Raw genomic sequence first — 23,732 nt, forward strand, 5'->3', positions numbered from 1 at the left:
AAAATTAGGCCAGAAGATTTTCCTTTAGATTTTGTGCAGTTTCTTCAATTTTCTTCTTGATTTTATAGCTATTTTCTTAAAGGACTTGATAGGTATATGTTCTTTCTTCCCTGCCCCTGCCTTATCTTGTACTTTCTAAGTTTTAATTAAAAGTTAACTTCTCTTTAATTTTTTTAAAACTTTAAAAAAATTTATTTTAAGTGGGCTCCATGCCCAACATGGGATCTGAACTCATGACCCTGAGGTCAAGAGTCCCATGGTCTACCAGGCACCCCTCTAATTTCTCTTTTAATTAAGAAAAATGCCAGTTACGGACCAAAGTAGAGTGCATGGTTTAAAGATTTTAAGATTTTGTTTCACTTGCTTTATCTATCCTATTTTTTTAATTTTAATTTTAATTTATTTTTTTATAATAATTTTTTATTATATTATGTTAGTCACCATACAGTACATACCTAGTTTTTGATGTAAAGTTCCATGATTCATTACTTGAGTATAACACCCAGTGCACCACGCAATACGTGCCCTATTTTCTTTTCCTTTTTTCCTGAAAAAATTTTTAAAAAGATTTATTTATTTTATAGAATGAGCAAGAGGGGGGAAGGGCAGAGGGAGAGAAAAAATCCTGAAGCAGACACCCCGCTGAGCTCAGAATCTGATGCGGGGCCAATCCCATGCCCTAAGACCATGACCTGAGCCCAAATCAAGAGTGCCCCTTCCAGAAATATTTTATTTTATTTTATTTTATTTTATTTTTTTTTTTAAAGATTTTATTTATTTATTCGACAGAGATAGAGACAGCCAGCGAGAGAGGGAACACAAGCAGGGGGAGTGGGAGAGGAAGAAGCAGGCTCATAGCAGAGGAGCCTGATGTGGGGCTCGATCCCACAACGCCGGGATCACGCCCTGAGCCGAAGGCAGACGCTTAACCGCTGTGCCACCCAGGCGCCCCTCCAGAAATATTTTAAAACAAATCCAGCCATCATGTGGTTTCACTCCTGTATACTTCCACATGCATTTCTAAAAATGACTTTCTTAAATGAGTGCTATTATCACATTGATAAATAACAAAATTCCTCAGAATTGTATAATAACTAGTCCATATTTACTTTATTCAGTTGTCTCAAAAATGTCAAAAGTTATTTGGTTTTCATTTGTTTGGATCCATATCCAAAGTCGATACATTGTATTTCATAGTTTAAGGATCTTTTAATCTAAAGTGACACTCCCTTTATACTCTCATCATGCCACTTATTTGTTTTAGAGGAAATTATTTTATAAGAATTTCCCTAAGTAGTTACTTATGGTGTTATTCAAACTTTCTCCTGTCAGCAGATTACCTATGTACATTTTATTAGATCAGGGTTCAACTTCCTAGGTAATTCTGTGTCCTTCATAGAAAGACATAAGGACGAACATCGCTTAAGGTTGTCTCGTTTTTAGTGATGCTAAGATGCAGAAGATTCAGGAGGTGGTTCCAATGTAATGTTTGCTACAATCTACCAAATCACGGTTTCTTCAATTAATGTTGTTTCTGAATCTATTATTTCATTAAAGATTGCAAAATTATAAGTTTCCTAACTTTATCAGTTCTCATTTATTTATTAGCTGGAAAATATTTGTAAAGAAAAGCTTTCCCTTATCAACCAGAGCTATTTGGTTACTTTGAAATACAGAGTTATTTTTAGGAAAGGCAGGGTAAGTATTTAGTTCCTTCGCTTTAATGACCAATTTCAGAGAAGGGAGTTTGTGCCCAAGTTATCAACAGGGTGATGAATATATTGTTGTTGTTTAGCTTTCTTTTGAGTATCATTATGAATCCATTTTTTAAAAACTCTTTATTGAAGAGTAATATGGATACAGAGAGGTACTCATCACTCATGGATTTTTATGTACTTAGCATATTTCAGTCAGTTTTCAGTCATTATTCATTTTAATGCTTACATTGTCCTATATTAGGCTAGAGAGGACCCTTTCAAGTTGGTCCTGAGTCCTTTTGACACAGCCTTATTATTCTTACTATTTTACTTTTTTTTTTTAGATTTTATTTATTTATTCGACAGAGATAGAGACAGCCAGCGAGAGAGGGAACACAAGCAGGGGGAGTGGGAGAGGAAGAAGCAGGCTCATAGCGGAGCCTGCTGATGTGGGGCCTGATCCCATAACGCCGGGATCACGCCCTGAGCCGAAGGCAGATGCTTAACCGCTGTGCCACCCAGGCGCCCCCTTACTATTTTACTTTCTTCAGGCACCATAAGTTATCCTAGGCTCATGTTGTAGGTATCCTTTGCAAGAATGGAATCATCACTCCAGACTGTTCTTGGGGGTGTGGTATTCAGACACAATTAGAGCTCTAGCAGTGCTCATTGCCCATTGCCCATGAGTTCTCATTATGAGTTTTCATCTTTAAAGAAAGTTTTTCCTCACCACCATTCATTAGGGAAATGCAAATCGAAACCATAATGAAATATCACAGATTACATCTGTCAAAGTGGCTAAAATCAAAAACATGAGAAATAACTAGTGTTGGCAAGAATGTGGAGAAAAAGAAACCCCCATGCATTGTTAATGGGAATGTAAACTGGTGCAGCCACTGTGGAAAACAGTATGAAGGCTCCTCAAAAATTTAAAAAAGAACAACCTTCTGATGCAGTAATCATACTACTCGGTATTTACTCAAAGAAAACAAAAGCACTAATTTGAAAAGATACATGCACCCCTATGTTTATTGCAGCATTTTTTACAATAGTCAAACTATGGAAGGAACCCAAGTGTCTGTTGACAGGTGAATGGATAAAGAGGATGGGGTACATATATACTATAGAATATTATTCAGCCATAAAAAAGAATGAAATCTAGTCATTTGCAACAATGTGGATGGAGCTAGAAAGTATAATGCTAAGTGAAATAAGCCAATGAGAGAAAGACAAATACCATGTGATTTCATTTGTGTATGGAATTTAAGAAACAAACAATTGAACAAAGGAAAAAAAGAGACAAACTGAAAAACAAACTCTTAACTCTAGAAAATAGATGGTTACCAGAGGCGAAGTGGGTGGGGGGATGGGTGAAGTAGGTGAAGGGGGTTAAGAGTACACTTATCATGATGAGCACTGAGTAACATATAGAACTGTTAAATCACCATATTGTACATCTGAAACTAATATAGCACTGTGTATTAACTCTACTAGAATTAAAAGGAAAAAACTACAAAGTTTTTGTTTTGTGTAGATTTCATTTTCATATATGAAAAATACAATTGCCTACAGGGAAAATTTTATCCACGATGTCTTTTAATAAAAAAAATGCATGAAATTTCTAACAAGTTTCTTCTGTACCACTGCTTCTGCCCTTCCCCCATGACTTTTAAATTTAAAAAAAAATGCTGTTTTCGTGTATGAAGGAGGATCAGTGTCACTTCAGTTTTCCACATGAGGAGCTCATGTCCCAGTTACTGTGAGGAGCACCCAGTGAAGCTGACTGTGCTTTTCACACTCTTTCCCTCTCTGTCTCTCCCCTCCTCTCTGTCTCTCTGTCCTCTGTTTCTCTTCCTTCTGTTTTTTCTTGTCCTTCCTTCCTTTTTCTCTTATGTGCCCTCTCTTTCTCTTTCTGTATTTTTATGATTTCATGGTTTTTTATATAGTCAATATGTTATAATAAAGTGTATTCATTTTTATTCTTTGACACTCAGAATATCGCCTCTTTGACCAACAGGTGTACCTTCATGTTGGCTTTTGTGTACTTTTGACATAGTTCCGTTCGTCTTTGATAGCTACCTAATTTTTGGCACAAAAATTACATAAAACTCCTAAATATCTTTTCCTCTTCCTCCCGACTTGTATACACATGAAGAGAAGTTTTTTTAAAAGTGTCTTTCTTTTAACCCAATACAAACATAACTTAAATATACTTTTCTTTTGAACAATAGGATATCGTCCACCACCATTTTCAGAAAAGTTCTTTCTAGTAGTAATTGAAAAGGACAGCAATAATTACTCTATTCTCCATATGTGGCACCTGCATCTTAAATCTGTACAAGCATGCTTAGGTAAGTAATTATAATCTTATGCAGAGATGATGTGAAATAAATTCATTTTACTGAATATGTTTTAGGTTGGTTAATTCTTTAAAATGTAGATCCAGTGAACTATAAATTGAGTTGCTGGATTGAGGAATGGATATGCCAAGCTTTTAATTACAAGATCATAAATAAATGATGAAACAGGTTAATCTAAAACCAAACCAGTCTGTGGGCACATTAGACCTATTTTTTTAAAATTTTATCAATTTATTTTTTCAATTACTATTTATTAAATGCTTATTATGACTCTGTTCTAGACACTATGTCTCTATAAATCTGTTTAGCCCATAGAATTAATATTGTACTTTTCTGTGGATTAATACACACTTTCATCTGACATACTGTACTTAGCTTTAGAATCACTACATTGACATGGATGGAACTAGAGAGTATTATGCTAAGTGAAATAAGTCAGTCAGAGAAAGACAGTTATCATATGGTTTCACTCATGTGGAATATAAGAAATAGCACAGAGGATCATAAGGGAAAGGAGGGAAAACTGGGAAGAAATCAGGGAGACAAACCATGAGAGACTCTTGGTTCTGGGAAACAAACTGAGGGCTGCCGGAGGGGCAGTGAGTTGGGGGGATGGGGTAGTTGGGTGATGGGCATTAAGGAGGGCATGTGATGTGATGAGCACTGGGTGTTATATGCAACTAATGAATCATGGAACACTACACCAAAAACTAATGATGCATTATATGTTGGCTAATTGAATTTAAATAAATAAAAAAAAGAATCACTAAGAGAAGAAGATTTGCTATTTATAAAAATACAATTGAGCATCTGAAGCTCATAAATCGACTATTTTGTAGACTATTAAGAAATCCAACAGAGATAAGTTATATTAGCCATGCTTTTGCTGTACACATTCATATTGATTTTTTTTTTTTTTTAGATTTTACTTATTTATGTATTTATTTGACAGAGATAGAGACAGCCAGCGAGAGAGGGAACACAAGCAGGGGGAGTGGGAGAGGAAGAAGCAGGCTCATAGCAGCGGAGCCTGATGTGGCTCGAACCCATAACGCCGGGATCACGCCCTGAGCCGAAGGCAGACGCTTAACCGCTGTGCCACCCAGGCGCCCCTCATATTGATTTCTTAGCAAATTAGAAAATCTGTAGTATGAAGCAAAGAAGTTGATCATGGGTCCTTCTTTTTAGAACGAACTTTAACTTTCTGAGAGATAATTGTTAAAATGAACTGCACAGATAGCCGTATGAAACTGAATCTGCTTTAAACTGGTTAACTCAAAATATCTAAGTTTTTAAAAGATTTTATTTTTTCTGGTGGTTATATAATTTAACTGATTTTATGCACATTAAACATTTAATACAGTCAACTAATATTTTTTTTGTTCCCTTTGTAATTCACATTATCACAAAACTCTGTAAACAGCAGTTTTAACTGGGCCATGAACTCAGGTTAGAAAAGCCAAATGATTTGATAGAACATTTACCTGTGCCTGTTTGAGCCTAATCTTCTCAAAGCAGCAGGAATCCAAAGGTTCTTTCAAAGCCTTTGAAGTTCGTTCTTGGCGTTACATGTTGTTTCACAAAAATGCAAGAGTAGAGCGATCTAAAACCAGCTTGTCAAAGAGAATATAGTTTTTTTCTAGGGTTGGACACAGAGCGAGGAACGGTTCTGAAGAGATTAATAGAGGTAGTAACAGATCCTTGTGGTAGGACCGGAAGAATATGATACCTTCTGTCCCCACTGCATGTGAGGGAATTTCCCACTGCTGTTCCCCTTGAGCCAGGGCTAGTGTAGAGTTGCTTGCTTTCTCTGTTTCTGATAGCAGTAAAAGGTCACGCACAGTATGACAGTAGAAGCAAAGAATGTGCCCTCTTCAACTACGACAGAAAGCCTCTATGTTTTGGTTCTCACATTCATAGCAGATTTAGCGTAGTGTATGCTGTCATTCACAACTAATACTTGAATTTATCAGTATGTTGAAAATCCTGGCAGAGAATGAAATGATAGGCTTAAATTTGGATGGGGAAGGAACGTGTTGACTACCTTTAAGGTGCCAGGCACTGAGATAAGTGCTTTATACATGTGAGACAGACATTATCCCCAGTTTACTAATGGAGTAATATTAAGTAACTTGATCAATTCCACATCTAGTTTGCCATAGGACCAAGTTTCAAAATCAGGTTTTCTGTCTCTTAAGCCTTTTGCCTTTTCCCCTGCTCTTATTTTCTTTCTTAGCATGAGATATACATTAGAAAATGCTTGGTTTTCAGGAAGAGAAATAATATAGTTTAGCCTTGTTTTGCAGATGAGAAAATAGCCAGAGATGGTGAAGTGCCTTGCTTGAGGAGACATACCTAGTTAGTGATAGGGCCAGGAAGAGTACTTGTTTCCGCTGAGCACTGATGCAAGTTTGTAGTCTCATTCCATTTTGTGGGAAATGTTTTCATATTTCTCATCTAGTGGTCTGCCACTCTAAAATAGATGGATATATTTAACATCCACCAGAAGCAAAAGGGGATTACTCAGTATCTCTTAGTATTCTGATGCGTCATCCTTTCCCTTGATAAATTCATAGTCTAATGGGGAGAGACAGGCCCACAAATAAATAAATGTAATTCAAAGTATCCCTCAAATGTAGCAGAAGCACAGATAACTGAATCTCCTTAGAGATTTATATTCCACTCTAATGTGAAAGCTGGAACTCTTTTGGGAAGAAGATCAGGTCAATATCCCTCCCCCCTTTTTTTGTTTTTGGTACAAAAAGATGATTTTATTATAGCATTGAGAAAGGACCCATAGGCAGAAAGGGCTGCCCTAGGATTGTGAAGAGTGACTGATTATATACTTTTAAGTTTATGGAGGGAGGGGTGATAGAGATGAAGTAAGTTTTTAAGGAATTAAGGAATTTTGAAGCAAGGCTTTTAGGACCTCAAGGGGCTAGCAGCTGTTAAGGTTAGTATTAGTCTTTAATAAAACATAAATGTTAAGGCACTAAGGCAGCCATGAGTTCCTTGAGGAAGGTCACACTCTGCATGTTTCAGGTATCAGTGGGCTGCAAGCCAGGCGACTAATACTGTCTTAAATTTGTTTAGAACTTTTATTTTTTTGTATTTGTTTTTGAAATCATCTTGTTTCAGTGCTTGGTAGTCAAGAGGCTGGTATTTTAGTGTCTTCTTTGCCACTAGCTAGTTATATGACTGTAGGAAAGTCATTAAGCTCTCTAAACTTACAATTCTTTCATCTACTATGTGAGGCAATACCTTGCTATTTCTCAAAGTTTGATTCATGATACTCTGTTTCAGAAACACTTGGGCCGCTTACTAATGCAGTTTTCTGGGTCTACCCCAAAGCAACTGAATCGGTTTTTCTGTGGTGAGGCCCAGGAATCTGCATGGTGACAAGTTTCTCCTCAAGCTTTTGATACTATTTAAGATTTATTTATTTATTTTAGAGAGAGAGTGTGTGTGCCTGTGAGTGTATGAGTTGGGGGGGGCAGAGGGAGAGAATCCCTAAGCAGACTCCCCACTGAGCATGGAGCCTGACCACTGGCTGGATCCCATGATTCATGAGATCATGACTTGAGATGAAACCAAGAGTCAGACACTTGACCGACCCAGGTTTTAATGCTTTTTAAAGGTTGAAAACATTGGACAAAATAACTTGAGGGTTTTTTTTCCTAGGTTTTACATGTTGTGATTAATTATCTGTGATAGAGTTGGTGATGCTAAGAATAAAATAGGAAAAAAAAAGTTTGTCAAGGGAACTGAGCGAAAGTCTGAAAATTGACCTTATCTCCAAAGTAGTTTTAAAAAGCCATGTTTCTTAAATGATAACAAAGTATTATTCTAGCTAATGTATATAGTGATGATAGTAATATAGTTCATAATTTATCTTCAAAGCTAAAGCTTCAGAAGGCATTTCATCAGACAGTCTACTTTCAGTCCCTGGACAGAAGAATGTAGACTCTTCTCCAGAAACTTCTCCTAGTGTGAGCCCCATGCCACACTCTGCATCAATTGCCAATCTTCAAACTGCTAGTAAACTTATTCTCAGCTCTAGACTGGTCTATAGCCAACCTCTTGATCTCCCAGAAGGAGTTGAAGTAATAAGAGCAACGCCTTCCGCAGGTAAAGTAACTTGAAGACTGGGCATTTGTAGCTCAGAGTGGCCTTCAGTGGGTAAAATGGACGAACCCTCCTGAAATATGTGTTATGTGGACAATTGTAATTTTCTAGTAATGATGTGTCTCTTTAGAAACATGTCTTTATTGGAAAGTTTCCTGTGATAAATGTAATCAGTCTGACAGAAAATGGTATGTTTTAATGTGAAGTTTCTTGCCTGCACTATGATTTCCTATAAATAGGAATAATATGATAGTACAATTGTAAAGAAAACATGTGTTCATTTGCAAATCATTAAAACTTTTTTTTTAATTGAGGCTGTTCATCTACGTTGTGCTAATCACCTTTATTAAATGTATCACCTTTATTAAATATGTTTGAGCAGGAGTTGGCAGGAAATATGTAGGGGAAAATATGTAGGATACAAGATTATAGTTTGGCTAGCCTAGAATGATACTGAGTTTAACAAGGCAGATAAGATAGTTTGGAGGGCAGGTATATTTAAAATGATCTGTCACTTGTAGAGCTGTAATTAAAGAGTTCCTAGAATAGTATTTTTGGGAACTGAAATTGGAGGTTAAGACAGTGCTAATTACTGGTGAATGATTTTGAGTATGAGGGTTCTTTCATTCATCCATAAGATAGGTTTGAATTCAGAGTTGGAAAGACCACATTAACGGTTTACTCTGGGCTGTTGTGGTAGGTGCAGATCTGAGCCAGTTTTTAGTTGTTGTTTTTTTTTTTTTTTTAAGATTTTTATTTATTTATTCGACAGAGATAGAGACAGCCAGCGAGAGAGGGGAACACAAGCAGGGGGAGTGGGAGAGGAAGAAGCAGGCTCATAGCGGAAGAGCCTGATGTGGGTGGGGCTCGATCCCATAACGCCGGGATCACGCCCTGAGCTGAAGGCAGACGCTTAACCGCTGTGCCACCCAGGCGCCCCAGTTTTTAGTCTTTTCAAAGTATTTGGGAAGTTTGGCGTATACACAAGTTTATCAGAATTGATAATATAATAAGTTATATTTTGCAGAGGCTTTGTAAAATGCTTGTAAATGTGTTACTTGGAGTATTACTCCAAGGGAAGTAGTAACATGACCCCTAATATTTAGATGGAAAAGGCTCAGATGTTGAAGCGGCTTTCCCAGTGTCTCAGAGTTATTGATGGACTAGAACTTGAATCCAGGTCTTCTGACCCCAGTCCTAATCACGCTTACTCCTCATGTTGTAGTTGACAGTGGATGGGCGGTGTTGGTCTTTGGCAGTCAGGAATAAATATGAGGATTCTGGTTCAGTGTTAAGAGAGTTCAAATTAACCTTAGTAGAAATGGTTTGATCTAGCAGTCTGTTTAGCTGTCTGAAAACACTTTGATGGTAGGGGCAGATTTAGGGTCTGGATTATTCAGGGTGGGTTAGGGGCATTTGTATGGGAAACTGTAGTGATGGCTTAAGCTTCTCTGCTGAAAGTGATAACAAGCGGAGACAAAGTCCAGCGAGGTGTGTGGTGAAGGAGTATATAAATTATAGCAGGTAACAGGTTTAGTGGCAACGGGTTGACTTGTTTGTGTTTGAGTTTTATTTTAACAGAATATTCACCTCATTTAAACTTAATCACCTAAAAACTAATTAAGTGATTATTATTGCATATTTTGATTTCACCAGTGGGCCGTTCAAGACTTGTATAAATATCTTGGCCAGTGGACACTTAGTGTAAAGCACTAGTTAAGGGAGGGTTTGGTTTGCAGAATTATAATGAAGAGGCTTATAGTGGCTTTGGATTTGTCATATTGTAGAACTTGATTATTAGCATTTTATTTTATGGTTCTATTGCTTTTTCTTTTTTAAGGCCATCTGAGTTCATCTTCAATTTATCCGGTGTGCCTTGCACCTTATTTAGTGGTTACAACTTGTTCTGACAATAAAGTACGCTTCTGGAAGTGTAGTATGGAAACCAGCCTACAGTGCACAAGTGATGAGAAGGAAACTTACCATTGGAGGAGATGGCCCTTGATGAATGATGAAGGAGAAGATAACAGCAGTACAGTGAGCATTGTGGGAAGACCAGTTGCTGTTAGCTGTTCATACACAGGTCGCCTTGCCGTGGCTTACAAACAACCTGTCCACCACAATGGTTTTGTTTCTAAAGAATTTTCCATGCATGTTTGCATCTTTGAATGTGAATCTACAGGAGGATCAGAATGGGTTTTAGAACAAACAATTCATCTTGATGATTTGGTGACGGTTGGGAGCGTACTTGATTCAAGGGTCAGTGTTGACAGTAATTTGTTTGTGTACAGCAAATCAGATGCGCTTTTGAGCAAGGATAGATACCTTATTCCAAATATCAAACATTTAGTACATTTGGACTGGGTATCAAAAGAAGATGGCTCCCACATTCTCACGGTGGGGGTCGGTGCTAATATCTTCATGTACGGGCGGCTTTCAGGAATTGTGACTGAGCAAACCAATAGTAAGGATGGAGTAGCTGTCATTACTTTACCACTAGGTGGTAGTATCAAGCAAGGAGTTAGGTCAAGATGGGTTCTTCTTAGATCTATAGACTTGGTGTCTTCTGTTGACGGTACACCTTCGCTGCCTGTTTCTCTCTCCTGGGTGAGAGATGGGATACTGGTGGTAGGAATGGATTGTGAAATGCACGTGTATGCACAGTGGAAGCATGCTGTCAGATTTGGAGACATTGAAGCTGATAGCCCTGATACAGAAGAGGCAGCAATACAAGACCATTCTGCCTTTAAATCTAATATGTTGTCAAGAAAAAGTATTGTTGAAGGCACAGCTATTGCTGATGATGTTTTTTGTTCACCAACTGTCGTTCAGGATGGAGGCTTATTTGAGGCCGCACATGTACTTTCGCCTACTCTCCCACAGTATCATCCAACTCAGCTGTTAGAATTGATGGATTTAGGGAAAGTTCGAAGGGCTAAAGCCATTCTCTCTCATTTAGTAAAATGCATTGCAGGTGAAGTTGCAATAGTTAGAGATGCTGATGCTGGAGAAGGAACTAAGCGACATCTTTCCCGAACCATTAGCGTAAGTGGCAGTACAGCGAAGGATACCGTCACCATAGGAAAAGATGGTACTCGAGATTATACTGAGATAGATTCTATTCCTCCACTACCATTATATGCATTGCTTGCTGCAGATCAAGATACGACCTACAGAATTTCAGAAGAAAGTACAAAAATACCCCAGAGCTATGAAGATCATACCAGAAGTGAACCGGAAGATCAGTATTCAGAGCTGTTCCAAATCCAGGAAATAACAACAGATGATATAGATTTAGAGCCGGAACAGAGAGAAAACAAATCAAAAGTCATAAATCTTTCTCAATATGGACCCGCTTACTTTGGCCAAGAACATGCCAGGGTGCTTTCAAGTCATCTTATGCACTCAAGTCTTCCGGGCCTTACCCGTTTGGAGCAGATGTTCCTTGTAGCTTTGGCTGATACGGTGGCTACCACTAGTACGGAGCTTGATGAAAACAGAGATAAGAGTTACTCAGGTAAATATCCCCACTAACATTTACAAAGTTATCGTGAATAGAACCCTTTGTATAATGTGTATAATGATTCACATATTAAACTGCAGTCTTTCTTTAAACCTTGCAATGGAAAGACCTCTCTAGTAGACAATTCCTGTTACATAATATGATTAATTGTAAACATAAAGACAGCGGGGCAGGCTGTGACTTGCACATATGACTTCATGGATTTGTGATATCTGTGTGCATTCTCACATGAGTTTTTACATGGAAAGCTTTGTGTCATTTTACATCTATGTGGTCTTGTTTTTACAAACATAATGATTCCTATGGCTTATTTTAATTTTTATTTTACTTTTAATAATAATGCCCCCTTTGGTAATTTTACTATTGAACCATGAGGCTCATAGGGACCTCATAACCTCAACTTATTCATCTTCTCATTTCTAGGTATAAATATTTTTTTTTACAATTACCTAATTCTCCCTGAAACGTCTCTTGAGAAAGAAGTTCTAATACATTTTACTATAATATATGTCTTGATTAATTTGCTCTGTAACCAGAACATTTTTTGGCTGTCTCCTAAAATGAGATTCCATTCTCTTTCATGCAGATAGTTGAAGGTAATGGTGTTGATTGTAAATGATGGCATTAGCCAAGGAAACCGAAAATTATTGATCATTCATTCATTCAGTAAATATTGTGGAGGAGTGAACAGTTGCTCTGTGCCAGGCACTTTATGTACTTTATCATACTTAATTATCACAACAATCTCCTGGTAGGTAGCTATTATTATACTAAATTTTATAGATGAAGACACTGATCCTTAGGGAGATTAAGTGGCGTAAAAGGTCACACAGGTAGTAAGTGGCAGAACGGGGGTTTATATGTGAATACATCATTGCCTCCCAGCCTGTACTCTTACTATTTCACAAGACTTCCAGATTTGAGGAAAAAAGACTGTTCCTCAAAGCTACCTGGAATATATCTCTTCATACACATTTATATACTTATATCCCCAAAGTTTTCTCTTTGTAGAGTCAAATAACTAGGGACCTTAGAAGTTTTTGCCTATGACCTATTTTCTAAACATGTTAATTAAAACAAATCCTAATGATTATGAGGTGTGGTGTGCACCAGAGCAAGATTCTCCCTGCAACGGTCTTCAGCCTTTGTTGAAAACTAGTTTTTACTCTGGGATATTAAGAAAATAGGCCGCAATCCATGCAAAATAGTTTAAACTTTCTGATTCAGAACTATGTGATTGGCCGGGCAGTATAAAAATGGCTCATCCTGGTCACAGTGCCCTTTCATGGGGTAGTTAAGGCAGGAGTTTATGTCTCCAGTTCACAGGTGGGCAACCGAAGCTCAGAGCTTATGTAGGTCACACATCTCAGTAAATGGATTCTAAGTAAATGAATTCTTCCCAGTGGAATTAAAGGCATTCCTGACTCTGCATTCTCTCACACCCCATATCTGGTCTTTGGACAGATGCTACCAGTTCTCCTATATCCAGAATCCAGTCATTTCTCGCCACTTCTCCTGTTACCACTCTGGTCCCAGTCACTGTCACCTCCTGCCTGGTTATCGACAAAGTCTCCAAAAGCTTCTTTCTTGTCACCTCAGTCTGTTCTCCATGTAGGAACCAGGGATTAATCACATTTATTCTCTCTCTGCTCAGCATACACCAGTGGCTTGCTGTCTCATTTTAGAATAGAAGTCAGACCCTTACGGAGGTGTGCAAGGCCGCGTGTGATCTGCATTCATTTTCACTCTACTACACTGGCCGCCTTGTGTCCCAGAAAGACACTAGACACACTCCTGTCTCAGGGTCTTTGCACATTTTGTTTCCTCTGTATGGAAAGCTCATTTTCCAAATTTGTGCCCGGCTCATTCCCTTACCTCCTCAGGTTTCTGCTGAAGCATCATCTTCCTGGAAAGTTCTTCCCTGGCTATCCCATATAAAATAAGAACCTCTTGCTCCAGGACTCTCTGTCAAGCCTGCTTCTTATTTCTCTGCATAGCATTCTTGCCACCAGACACATTAGTTGTGTGTTTGTTGTGTTTTGTCTCCTAAAATGTGAGAGGAGAGATTTTGTCTTCTTCGCCGCCAAACCCCAGCACCTGAACTGTGCCTCATCTGCAATAGATGCTTGATTTGTTGAATCAATGAATGAATGAATGGATGGACGAAGATAGCTGATGGGAAGTAGAGCTGGAACTTGAACTTTGAGAATTTGAAACATTTTATTTTCTCCTAGAAAATATGATTTGATTTAACATTCTTAGTACTTCCTAAGTGGCAGTTACCGGGCTGGTGCTGTTCATGCTTTTGCGTTGCTTTTCTCCCACAGTGGCTATAATTTTAATTAACTCACCACACTTCATACCTTTGTGCAACTTTTAAATAGGAGTAAGTTTGTGAAATTAGGTTAAGGTTCAACCTTAGCTTTGTAACACTAGCCTAGAGAATCGGATTTTTAATCTTTCATGGTACTATGTATCAGTTGAGCTAACCAGAACTAGAAAACACTACCTTTTTAATTAATAATAATAATAATAATAATAATAATAATAATAAAAAATAAGTGATTCCATTTTAGATATGTAATTCCTGTCTTTAAAATCTCATCCGACTTCATGTAGGAAATGCTTCTTAAAATTGTGCCTAGTTTACTATGGTTAATATGTTTTTTATTGAATTTCAAGATTTCATTTATTATGGGTAGCAGTTAAGTACTGTTATTACCTGTACTAATAATTATATTTTCCCCGGTCATTTTTCACTTGGGAGCTTTAGTATTGACAAATAATTTTGTAAAGATATATTTTTTATAAAGATATTCAAATGTTGACAAAGGAATACACTCAAACATGTATTTCGTATAAATTGTTATGATTGAATTTAATGCTTATTTCCTAATTTTTTATTGGTTTTTGACCTTTTTCTTGAAACATACTTTCTGTTTTCTTTACAGGAAGAGACACACTGGACGAGTGTGGTTTGAGATACTTACTAGCTATGCGTTTGCACACATGTCTTTTAACATCGCTGCCTCCTTTATACCGAGTACAGCTAGTTCATCAAGGTATTTAACTCCCTGTTTGAACCTTTGCACAACTTTTATTTCATATTGTAACGGAATATTTGTATTTATATTTGTGGAAGAATTAGCTAAGTCCTTATGCATACTTATCATTAGCCAGAAGGTCTTCTTGTCACATAGTACCCACTCACCCTTCTTCTGGGCCTCTTTCCACCCTCTTTGTGACTTTGGCTCTTCTCTCTCAATTTCTCAGACTTTACTCACTGAAGTCATACTGGCTTAGGGGGTAAACCTGGTATGCCTAGGGTGGAAAAAAAATGGCCCTGAATTTCTTCAATGTCTGATATTTTTTCTTTAAAACTTACGTATTATTATTTATGTTTATTTTAATATAAGCATTATGTTATAAGTCATATACTCACAAGTAAAGCTGATGTTTTGGGAATATCTGCCAGATAGTAATGCAGTAGATTTGCATACTTGTAGGGTACTGCCACACACCCTGATTTAAAATGTAAGGATTTATGTCAACCTCCTAATTTACAGATTAAAAAACTGAAACTAGGGGCACCTGGGTGGCTCAGTTGGTTAAGCCTCTGCCTTTGGCTCAGGTCATGATCCCAGGGTCCTGGGATTGAGCCCCACATCGGGCTCCCTGGGAGCCTGCTTCTCCCTCTGCCTCCCTCTCTCTCTGTGTCTGTCTCTCATAAATAAATAAATAAAATCTTTAAAAAAAATAAAAAACTGAAACTATAATGTGACTTGACCAATATATAGGGCTATTTATTAATAGAGTTGGAACTAGAATCCCAGCCCAGTGCAGTCTTCATTAGACTATGTTCCTTTTGAAACCAGCACCTGGACGCAGCCCCATAAGTAGTGCTTTAGTATTGTAGGAACTAGAATACCAGGCTTTATAATTTGTTGTTCTTACCCATAGCACTTACTCTTTACCATCATAAATGTTCTTTGAAAATACAGTTCTAAACAGCTGTCTGATATTCTGTCATGTTTCTAAACTACCTTTCATCTATCCAGTCCTTTATTTTTGAAACAGATTTCGCTGGTGTTCTATTTGAATGACCACTGTAGTGAATGACCTTATAACTCTGCATATAAATATTTATGTATATATCTGATTATTTTCTCATGTTACTATTCCAGAAGTGGAATTACTGAATCAGAGGGCTTGAAAAATTCTTAACTCTTTTTTTTAAGGTAGTTATTTTTATTTTTAATGTTTCAGTCAACAGTTTACAGTATTGCCAGGTCAGTACTCTAAATTCTGAATGTAACTGTATCTTAGTATTTTTTAATTCAAGTATAGTTAATACACAGTGTTAGTTTCAGGTGTACAATATAATGAACCATTAATTCCATACATTTTTCAGTGTTCATCAAGATAAGTGTACTCTTAATCCCTGTCCTGTTTCACCCATCCACCCACCCACCTCCCCTCTGGCAACCACCAGTTCTCTGTATTTAAGAGTGAACTTCTTAACTCTTGATAAGTATTGCCCCAGACAGAAACACTGTACTCACTTACATTCCTGGAAGCACTGTTTGATAATTCCAGAACTTAACCCATTGTTGACACTTGATATTATCATTTTAAACAATCTGTGCCATTTGGTTAGGTTTAAAAAAATGATAGTCAGATGGTACTGAATCACTTAATTACAGTTGTGGAATTGAAAATTCCATTTTCCCTTTGATAAAGTTAAAACACTGGACATAAGAAGTGACTGGTATTACAGGTGATATCTTAGGAACAGTTTTCAGGGAAGAAGTTAAGTAGCTGGTATACAGATAGGAAGGCTAAGAAGAACACAAAAGAACTGCAAAGACTAGCCTGCTATTGGTAGACAAAAAATAAATAAATAAAACTACCGTTGATGCCTCTGTTCTTTTTCTTCTTAATATCTTTTTTTTTTTTTTTTGGTATTAAGATATGGGGCAGGTCAGCTTAAACTCTGTAGCTATGATTTTTTAATCTGTAAATTAGGGGGCTGATATAAATCCTTGTATCTCAAATCAGGGTGTGTGGCAGTACACTACAAGTATGCAAATCTACTGGATTACTATCTGGCAGATATTCCCGAAACATCAGCTTTACTTGTGAGTATATGACTTACAACATAATGCTTATATTACAATAACATAAATAGTTAGGCTTCCAAATATATTCACTGCTCTTTTAATCTTGCCTTCTAAACCTAATTCCCTTGACATACCTGTGTTTTTTTGTTTCTGCTTAATCATACCAAAAATTTAATCACATTTCATTTAAAGGTATAGAATATATTTTACATTATTCTTTATTTATAAATTTGCTATTAACAAAGGTATACTGTGTGCATTGCTACGTAATAGCAACTTCTAAAGCAAAGCGTCAGTTATTTGATGTAGTGATTATTTCTTATATCAGGCAAAGATTTAAAAATTAATCTGCCTTTTAGGTTCTGAAAAACTACAAATTTGTGTTAGTAAATTTTGACCATTTTCCCTTCAATTTATGGTGGCAGTCAAGGCTTGTTGCATTGATTTTTTTTTTTTTTTTTGGTGCCGTGATTTCAAGCACAGTAGTATATAAATGTTAGCAATGGGAAATTTAAAAGATTGTTATTCAAAATGGTCATAATTGTTTTTCCTTTTACACTTTCTAAAGGAACCCTTTTGAAGCAGTAATGATTAGAAAAGCTTTAAACTATACTGGAAGGCTATATAGTAGTTGTTAATGAAAAAATTATACATAGTAACATTGATGGTCTTCTAGCATTTAGAAGCCTGTGCTGTAATGTGACTGTCATTGACTTTAGACATGAAGTCCAAAATGGGTCGGTATAGACAGCTACTTTGCACAGTCTGGCCCCTTTTCTAGGCTCCTCTGGGCTCTTCCTGGCATTCCCACTATCTGTCATCATTTTGTGTGTGTCATTTCCCTCATGTTTCCTCTTCACCTGCTCTAAGTGGAACAAAGTGTTAGTAGTTAAACTGTTGATAAACTCCCTTGTACTCCCAAGTCTGATGGTGTGCCTCTAAATACAGCCCAAATCCCTGTCAGTCTTCTACCAGGGTAAAAAGGGTTTGCATAGACCATCAGTATTAGGCAGGTTTAAACTACTTTTAACTGGGATGCTGAAGGCAGAGGAATGTGTCTCCTAGACTGTTGCTGCTCCCTGGAACTGTTTTGAAGTTTAGAACTTACTGTGAAATGATATTCAGCTGCTTGGCCAGAGGGATGAATGGGGCAGTTTTCAGTACTCAGTGCTAAAGGATATGGTCTGAGAGCAAGTGACTTGCTGTGAAAAAACACCCAAGGACATAAGCCAAGATAGTTTGACTTGACTGAAGCTTTCACTGTTGATAAGTTTGGTGTGTGTATGTATAAATGACTCGATGTTCAAATATCTTTCCAGTGATTAAGTTTTAGTGTCTCTATTTTTGCAGAGAAAAAAAGTAAATACTTTGGAAAAAAGATAGAGATTTTTGGTTTTGTGTATTCTGCCACTGCTTTTGTATTTAGAAGCTTAGAGTGTAAAATCCTTGAATGACGAAAGACCTTTTACCCTTTTATTTTCTGCTTGAAAATTCTCTCCAGAATGAATGAATAAGTACATGACTATGTGAAAAATTGTTTTGTTCTTTTTTGATATAATTCTGACGGTTATTATTTTGTATTTCTCATTTAGGTGTGTCTACCTGCCATTTTGCCTGGGCTTTTCATTCTGAGGCTGAAGAAGAACTGATTAATATGATTCCGGCCATTCAGAGAGGGGACCCTCAGTGGTCTGAGTTAAGAGCTATGGGAATAGGTTGGTGGGTCAGGAATATTAACACTCTTAGAAGATGCATTGAAAAGGTAACTTTACTTCATTGGAAGCTTAAGTTAAAAAAAAAATCTTTAAAGGATAAAAGATACTATCTTCCAGAAAATCTGTAGTGGGAAATTAGTTTTGCACATCTTGAGATCTTGAGAATTTCTTAAATAAAAATTTTTGGAGATTCCAAAAACTTGTCTTTTTTTTTTTTTAAAGATTTTATTTATTTATTTGACAGAGATAGAGACAGCCAGAGAGAGAGGGAACACAAGCAGGGGGAATGGGAGAGGAAGAAGCAGGCTCATAGTGGAAGAGCCTGACGTGGGGCTCGATCCCATAATGCCGGGATCACGCCCTGAGCCGAAGGCAGACGCTTAACCGCTGTGCCACCCAGGCGCCCCCCAAAAACTTGTCCTTTATAAAATGTATGTGTAGTATATCAATTGCCTTTTGCCATATATACTGACTTTATAATATTTATGGAATTGCATATTTTCTGCTAGCAGTTCAGGTGTGTCCTAGTTTGAGGAAAATCAGAAATCTTTTTAAAATAACTGGAAGTTTGTCATGGATATGAAGAGTACGGTACAGGGAATATAGTCAGTAAGATTGTAATAACGCTGTATTGTGACACTGTTATTGTGAGCATTGCATAATGTGTAGTGTTGTCGAATCACTGTTACACACCCGCAACTGTTTTAATGTTGAATGTCAACTATATTTCAATAACAATATTTACAAAAGAAAGCACACAAATCTAAATTTAGAAAGCAAACTTCAGTTCTTATCAGATATGTACATTATAGATACAAAAATTCTTTTTATATAAAGGATTCTCTGGCTATGTTAATGAATAGCACACTTCCTTTGCACACTTAAAATACCACTCAATAAAAGGTTTTGATTTGTGTACACTTGAATATATCTGTGGCAGCAAATTAAACATGCTATAAAATTTTTTATGACAGACTTTTGGAATCCATTTTCTGGTAGTTTCCCTTTAGAAAAAAAAAGTGTTCAATAATTTGTTAGTGGAAGCTGAAAGTTCTTTCAGTGTTGCAGAAACAACACTGCAAGATTAATAAATTATTAATAATTAATAAATTATTTCATATAATCATCTTATTGGCCCTTCGTTACCATCTCCATTTCCACCCGATGGTAACCTGCCCAAGCTCTTGGCATTTGTAAGTGTTAGACTGAGTCTGTGCCCTTTCTACTCTACTGGGGCTAGAAAGGTGGATTTCTCATTGTTTACTTGTAGGAGCTCTTTGAAATTCCCACAAGTACAATTAGTGATACTACATTTGTGACATACAGGTGTATTTCTCCCAAGAGGAATTCATTCCTCTACAGTAGTGGTCATCAAATTTTAGTGTCAGAAGAATCAGCTGGCAAACTTACTTAAAATGCACATGCCCCAGGCCCATTTTCATTTGGTGGGTTGAGGGTGGTTAGGGATGTGCCATCTTCATCTCAGCATCCTGAGATTCTCGTGCTCGTCGTGGCCTCAGATCAGTTTGACATGTGAGCCTAGAAGTGTCATTTTCCCACTACATATAAAGTTGCCAATAAGGTATCAGTGTTTCTCTCCTCAAAATAGGCACAGATGTAAGAAGGAATTTATTCTCACACCAACCAAGTAATGTAGTTTCTGGTGTATAGGGAAAGTTAATTGTTACAGCAAGTAAATAACACAATATCTACATTAGATTTTTATATTCTAAAGCAATGGAAAAAAGAGGACATACTTTCTCTGAAATGTTTCAGATGTTATCTACAAAGATCTCTATAATTTCTTGTCAACAATCGGTTGTGTCATGTAATTATTTCTGATATGTACATATGATTTAATTCCACACGAAATCTGTCTCCTAAAATTGTATCAAAGAGATGTGAATTTTTTGCCTTGAGATATATATTATAAATCCTTAGCTAAAAATGAATAAAAATTTCTCCAAAAATTATTTAACATCAAAATACTGAGTTAGGGGCGCCTGGGTAACGCAGTCATTAAGCGTCTGCCTTCGGTTCAGGGCGTGATCCCGGCGTTCCGGGATCAAGTCCCACATCGGGCTCCTCAGCTGGGAGCCTGCTTCCTCTACCACTCCCCTGCTGTGTTCCCTCTCTCGCTGGCTGTCTCTCTGTCACATAAATAAATAAAATCTTTAAAAAAAAATACTGAGTTAAATGATTGAAGGCAGAAGAAATACTAAAAAGGAAGAGAAAGAAACAAGTATTAAGAATACAGCATTTTTGTGATGCTGTTTCCTCCTCTCCCAGGCCTTGGACCATCAGTCACTGTGAGCTAATAAAACATCTGTTATTTTTATTGTTGTATCTCTCAACTTAGTGATTTGCAGAAGTTATCTAAGTGTCTTTGAAAAATTAAGATACTGTCTGTATGGTAATTGTGTTCAAAACAGTATAATTATTTACAATAAGGTTATTGGCTTAATTTTTAAACTTAACACTGAGTTGATTCCTTCTGCATGAATTCAGCAACTTTGGCTATAAACCCTGAGGAGATTATCAGTCATGTGCTCCTTAAGACTCTTTTTTCATGGAATTTCTAAGAACTGAAATTTGTAAGCTCTTGAAAATAATGGAGCTTCAGCCTTCTGTATTTTAATTACATGCCAGAAAGAAGGTGTCAGTCCTTTAGAATTGTCAAAATTTGATTGGAAAAATACCAGAAAAGAATGTTTTTAAAAAATATGTTTAAAAAACACTGGAACACTTATTTTTGTCTGTAGTTGTTTAATGTGTGTGTGTATAATTGATATTTATTCACGGATGTCTGTATCTGTGTGAGTTGATGTGATTTCACAATTTAAAGCTCTCTCAACTATGGAAGTTAGCTTTTAGCTTTTACAAAACATTAAGAAATGTAACATCTAATTTTCAAGAAAAAGGTCACATCTATTGAATATTCTTCAATATTCTGTTGTATGGTAGACAATTTTATTACTACCTGGGTTCTAATACCTTTTCTACCCTTTGCTGTGTGACCTTAGGCAGTTCACTTAACCTCTCTGTGTCTCCGTTGCTGCCTATGTAAAATGGGGCTAATCCTCATGGACTGTGGTAATAAGATAAATAAAAGGCACTTAGTCTGGTGCCTGGTACATGGAAGTAATCAGTAAAACTGCTAGTTGCTATTATTATTTTTATTATAATTACTGGCATACAAATGGTTGTCTCTCAGAGCATATATTATAAGCTACTGGAGATTGTGAAATAGAGCCAACTTTTCTCATCTCCATGGTTACTATCAGCCATTTAAGAGCAGGAAAGCATTAATTGTTGGTAATTGGTTATAATTCTTTTATCAAATAGTTAATTTAATGGAATATTTTATTTACCATTTAGGTTGCCAAAGCTTCTTTTCAGAGGAACAATGATGCCTTGGATGCTGCATTATTCTACCTTTCAATGAAGAAGAAAGCTGTAGTGTGGGGTCTATTTAGGTAATTGCCTCAACAATGAACAGGATTTAGTAGAATGAAGATTGTACTGCAGGTCTTCTGAAGCTATAATGCTCTTGGAAGTACTTAGCTATATGAGCTTGATTAGATGAGCTTACTTTTTTGTATCTTGGTTCCTTTATCTGCGAAAAATGGGTATAATATTGGTTCAACCTAACCTAAAGGGAGGGATATTGTTAAAAAGAAGTTGATAGAAGCACTTTGAAAAGGAAACAATGTGTCCTATTTACGTACATACAGGGACTTTGAGCTTTCCTTATTAGACGTGAAGAGAAGCTTGATAACAGATACCTATTACTGAAGCTATTTCAGATGGATGTTTGAGGTTATTTTCACATATTCTGCAAAGAATTCAAAATATTTTAGATTTCCCTTAACTGTTGATATTTGTGTTCTGTTTCCCAGGTCACAGCATGATGAAAAGATGACAACATTTTTCAGCCACAACTTTAACGAAGATAGATGGCGTAAAGCTGCTTTGAAAAATGCTTTCTCTTTACTTGGAAAACAACGCTTTGAACAATCTGCTGCTTTTTTCTTGTTAGCTGGTTCATTGAAAGATGCCATAGAGGTACAAATATGAAAACATGCTGTGAAATACTTGAAGGAGACTGGAAACCTGAATATGTTGTAGAGTAGATTGTAATTTTCTTTTCGTTTTTTGTTTGTAATACTGAAATTTATTTTATTACTTGCATTATAAATTATTTTAAGTCAGAAAACTTGTGTGTAAGAAATTAGGTTACAGATTTGTGAAGTTCATTACAATGTAATTCTGCATACTGAATTGCCTTTTTTTCTTTTAATTTTCAGTTAGACTGTAATTTTCTGTCCTATGTTTGTAAGGACAGAGAATAACTACAGAGGTCACTGAACTTAAGTAGCGATGTGGTGATAAACGAAATTATAAATCAATTAAGGTGTGAAGTATAAACCAAAATTTTATATAGGGTATATTGCATTTCAAGTATATATGTATCAAAAAATGGCAAAAATGGCTTATGAATATTTTCTTCCTAGCCATCTTACGATTCTGAGCTATTTGAACTGTGTATAGGTCACAACCTCCTTCTCTGGGGTAGACAGGCAGCTACTTTAAGTTCTTTTTTTTCTAAATGAAATTCATAGACAAGGAACTGAAATTGCTGTTTGTACTGTTTTGTAATATAGTTGTCTTAGGTATTGGAAAATGAATGAAGAGGTAAAACTTCGCATTTTTTGATCTATACACTTGGCAGCTGATTAAGAGAAAAATTATATTTAAATTTAAGTCATGATTTAGATTCAAGTCATGATCTCGGTCCTGAGATCAAGCCCTGCATCGGGCTCCATGCTCAGTGAAGAGTTGGCTTGAGATTCTCTCTCTCCTTCTCCAAGCTCTGACACCCCACCCCCCCGCCACTTGCTTGCTCTCTCTCATAAATAGGTAAATCTTTTTAAAAAAGGAGAGAAATTATGAATGTTACTGTTTATTTATGAGATCTTCCTCCTAGGATACTTACTGTCATTATGAACAATCCAAACTGGTGAAGGAAAAACGGAAATAATTGGAAATAATACATGAAAGAAGAAATAGGAAATAGCCAACAGAAAGAAATTCTCTACATTTAGAATTAGCCATATTTTCAAAATTATCTCTGGTGTATGATTTTTTTAAATAACAAATATTTATGATTTTGAAATGGGAAGTTTAACCTA

The 23,732-nt window shown here is 36.5% G+C and overlaps 1 protein-coding gene across 8 annotated transcripts in view; it reads left to right on the plus strand.

The window, feature by feature from the left end:
* DMXL2 (Dmx like 2) overlaps window positions 1-23,732 on the plus strand; it is a 145,130-nt gene that overhangs the window by 87,658 nt on the left and 33,740 nt on the right. For all 8 annotated transcript variants that reach the window (XM_034660977.1, XM_034660979.1, XM_019800946.2 and 5 more), the window contains 7 exons: window positions 3,929-4,048; window positions 7,958-8,185; window positions 10,023-11,699; window positions 14,657-14,767; window positions 18,418-18,587; window positions 21,919-22,016; window positions 22,440-22,605. In XM_034660977.1, the coding sequence (XP_034516868.1) occupies window positions 3,929-4,048; window positions 7,958-8,185; window positions 10,023-11,699; window positions 14,657-14,767; window positions 18,418-18,587; window positions 21,919-22,016; window positions 22,440-22,605 (2,570 nt within the window). The remainder of the gene's footprint in view (window positions 1-3,928; window positions 4,049-7,957; window positions 8,186-10,022; window positions 11,700-14,656; window positions 14,768-18,417; window positions 18,588-21,918; window positions 22,017-22,439; window positions 22,606-23,732) is intronic.

The sequence above is a fragment of the Ailuropoda melanoleuca genome, chromosome 5, assembly GCF_002007445.2.
Source record: "Ailuropoda melanoleuca isolate Jingjing chromosome 5, ASM200744v2, whole genome shotgun sequence".
NCBI lineage: Eukaryota > Metazoa > Chordata > Mammalia > Carnivora > Ursidae > Ailuropoda > Ailuropoda melanoleuca.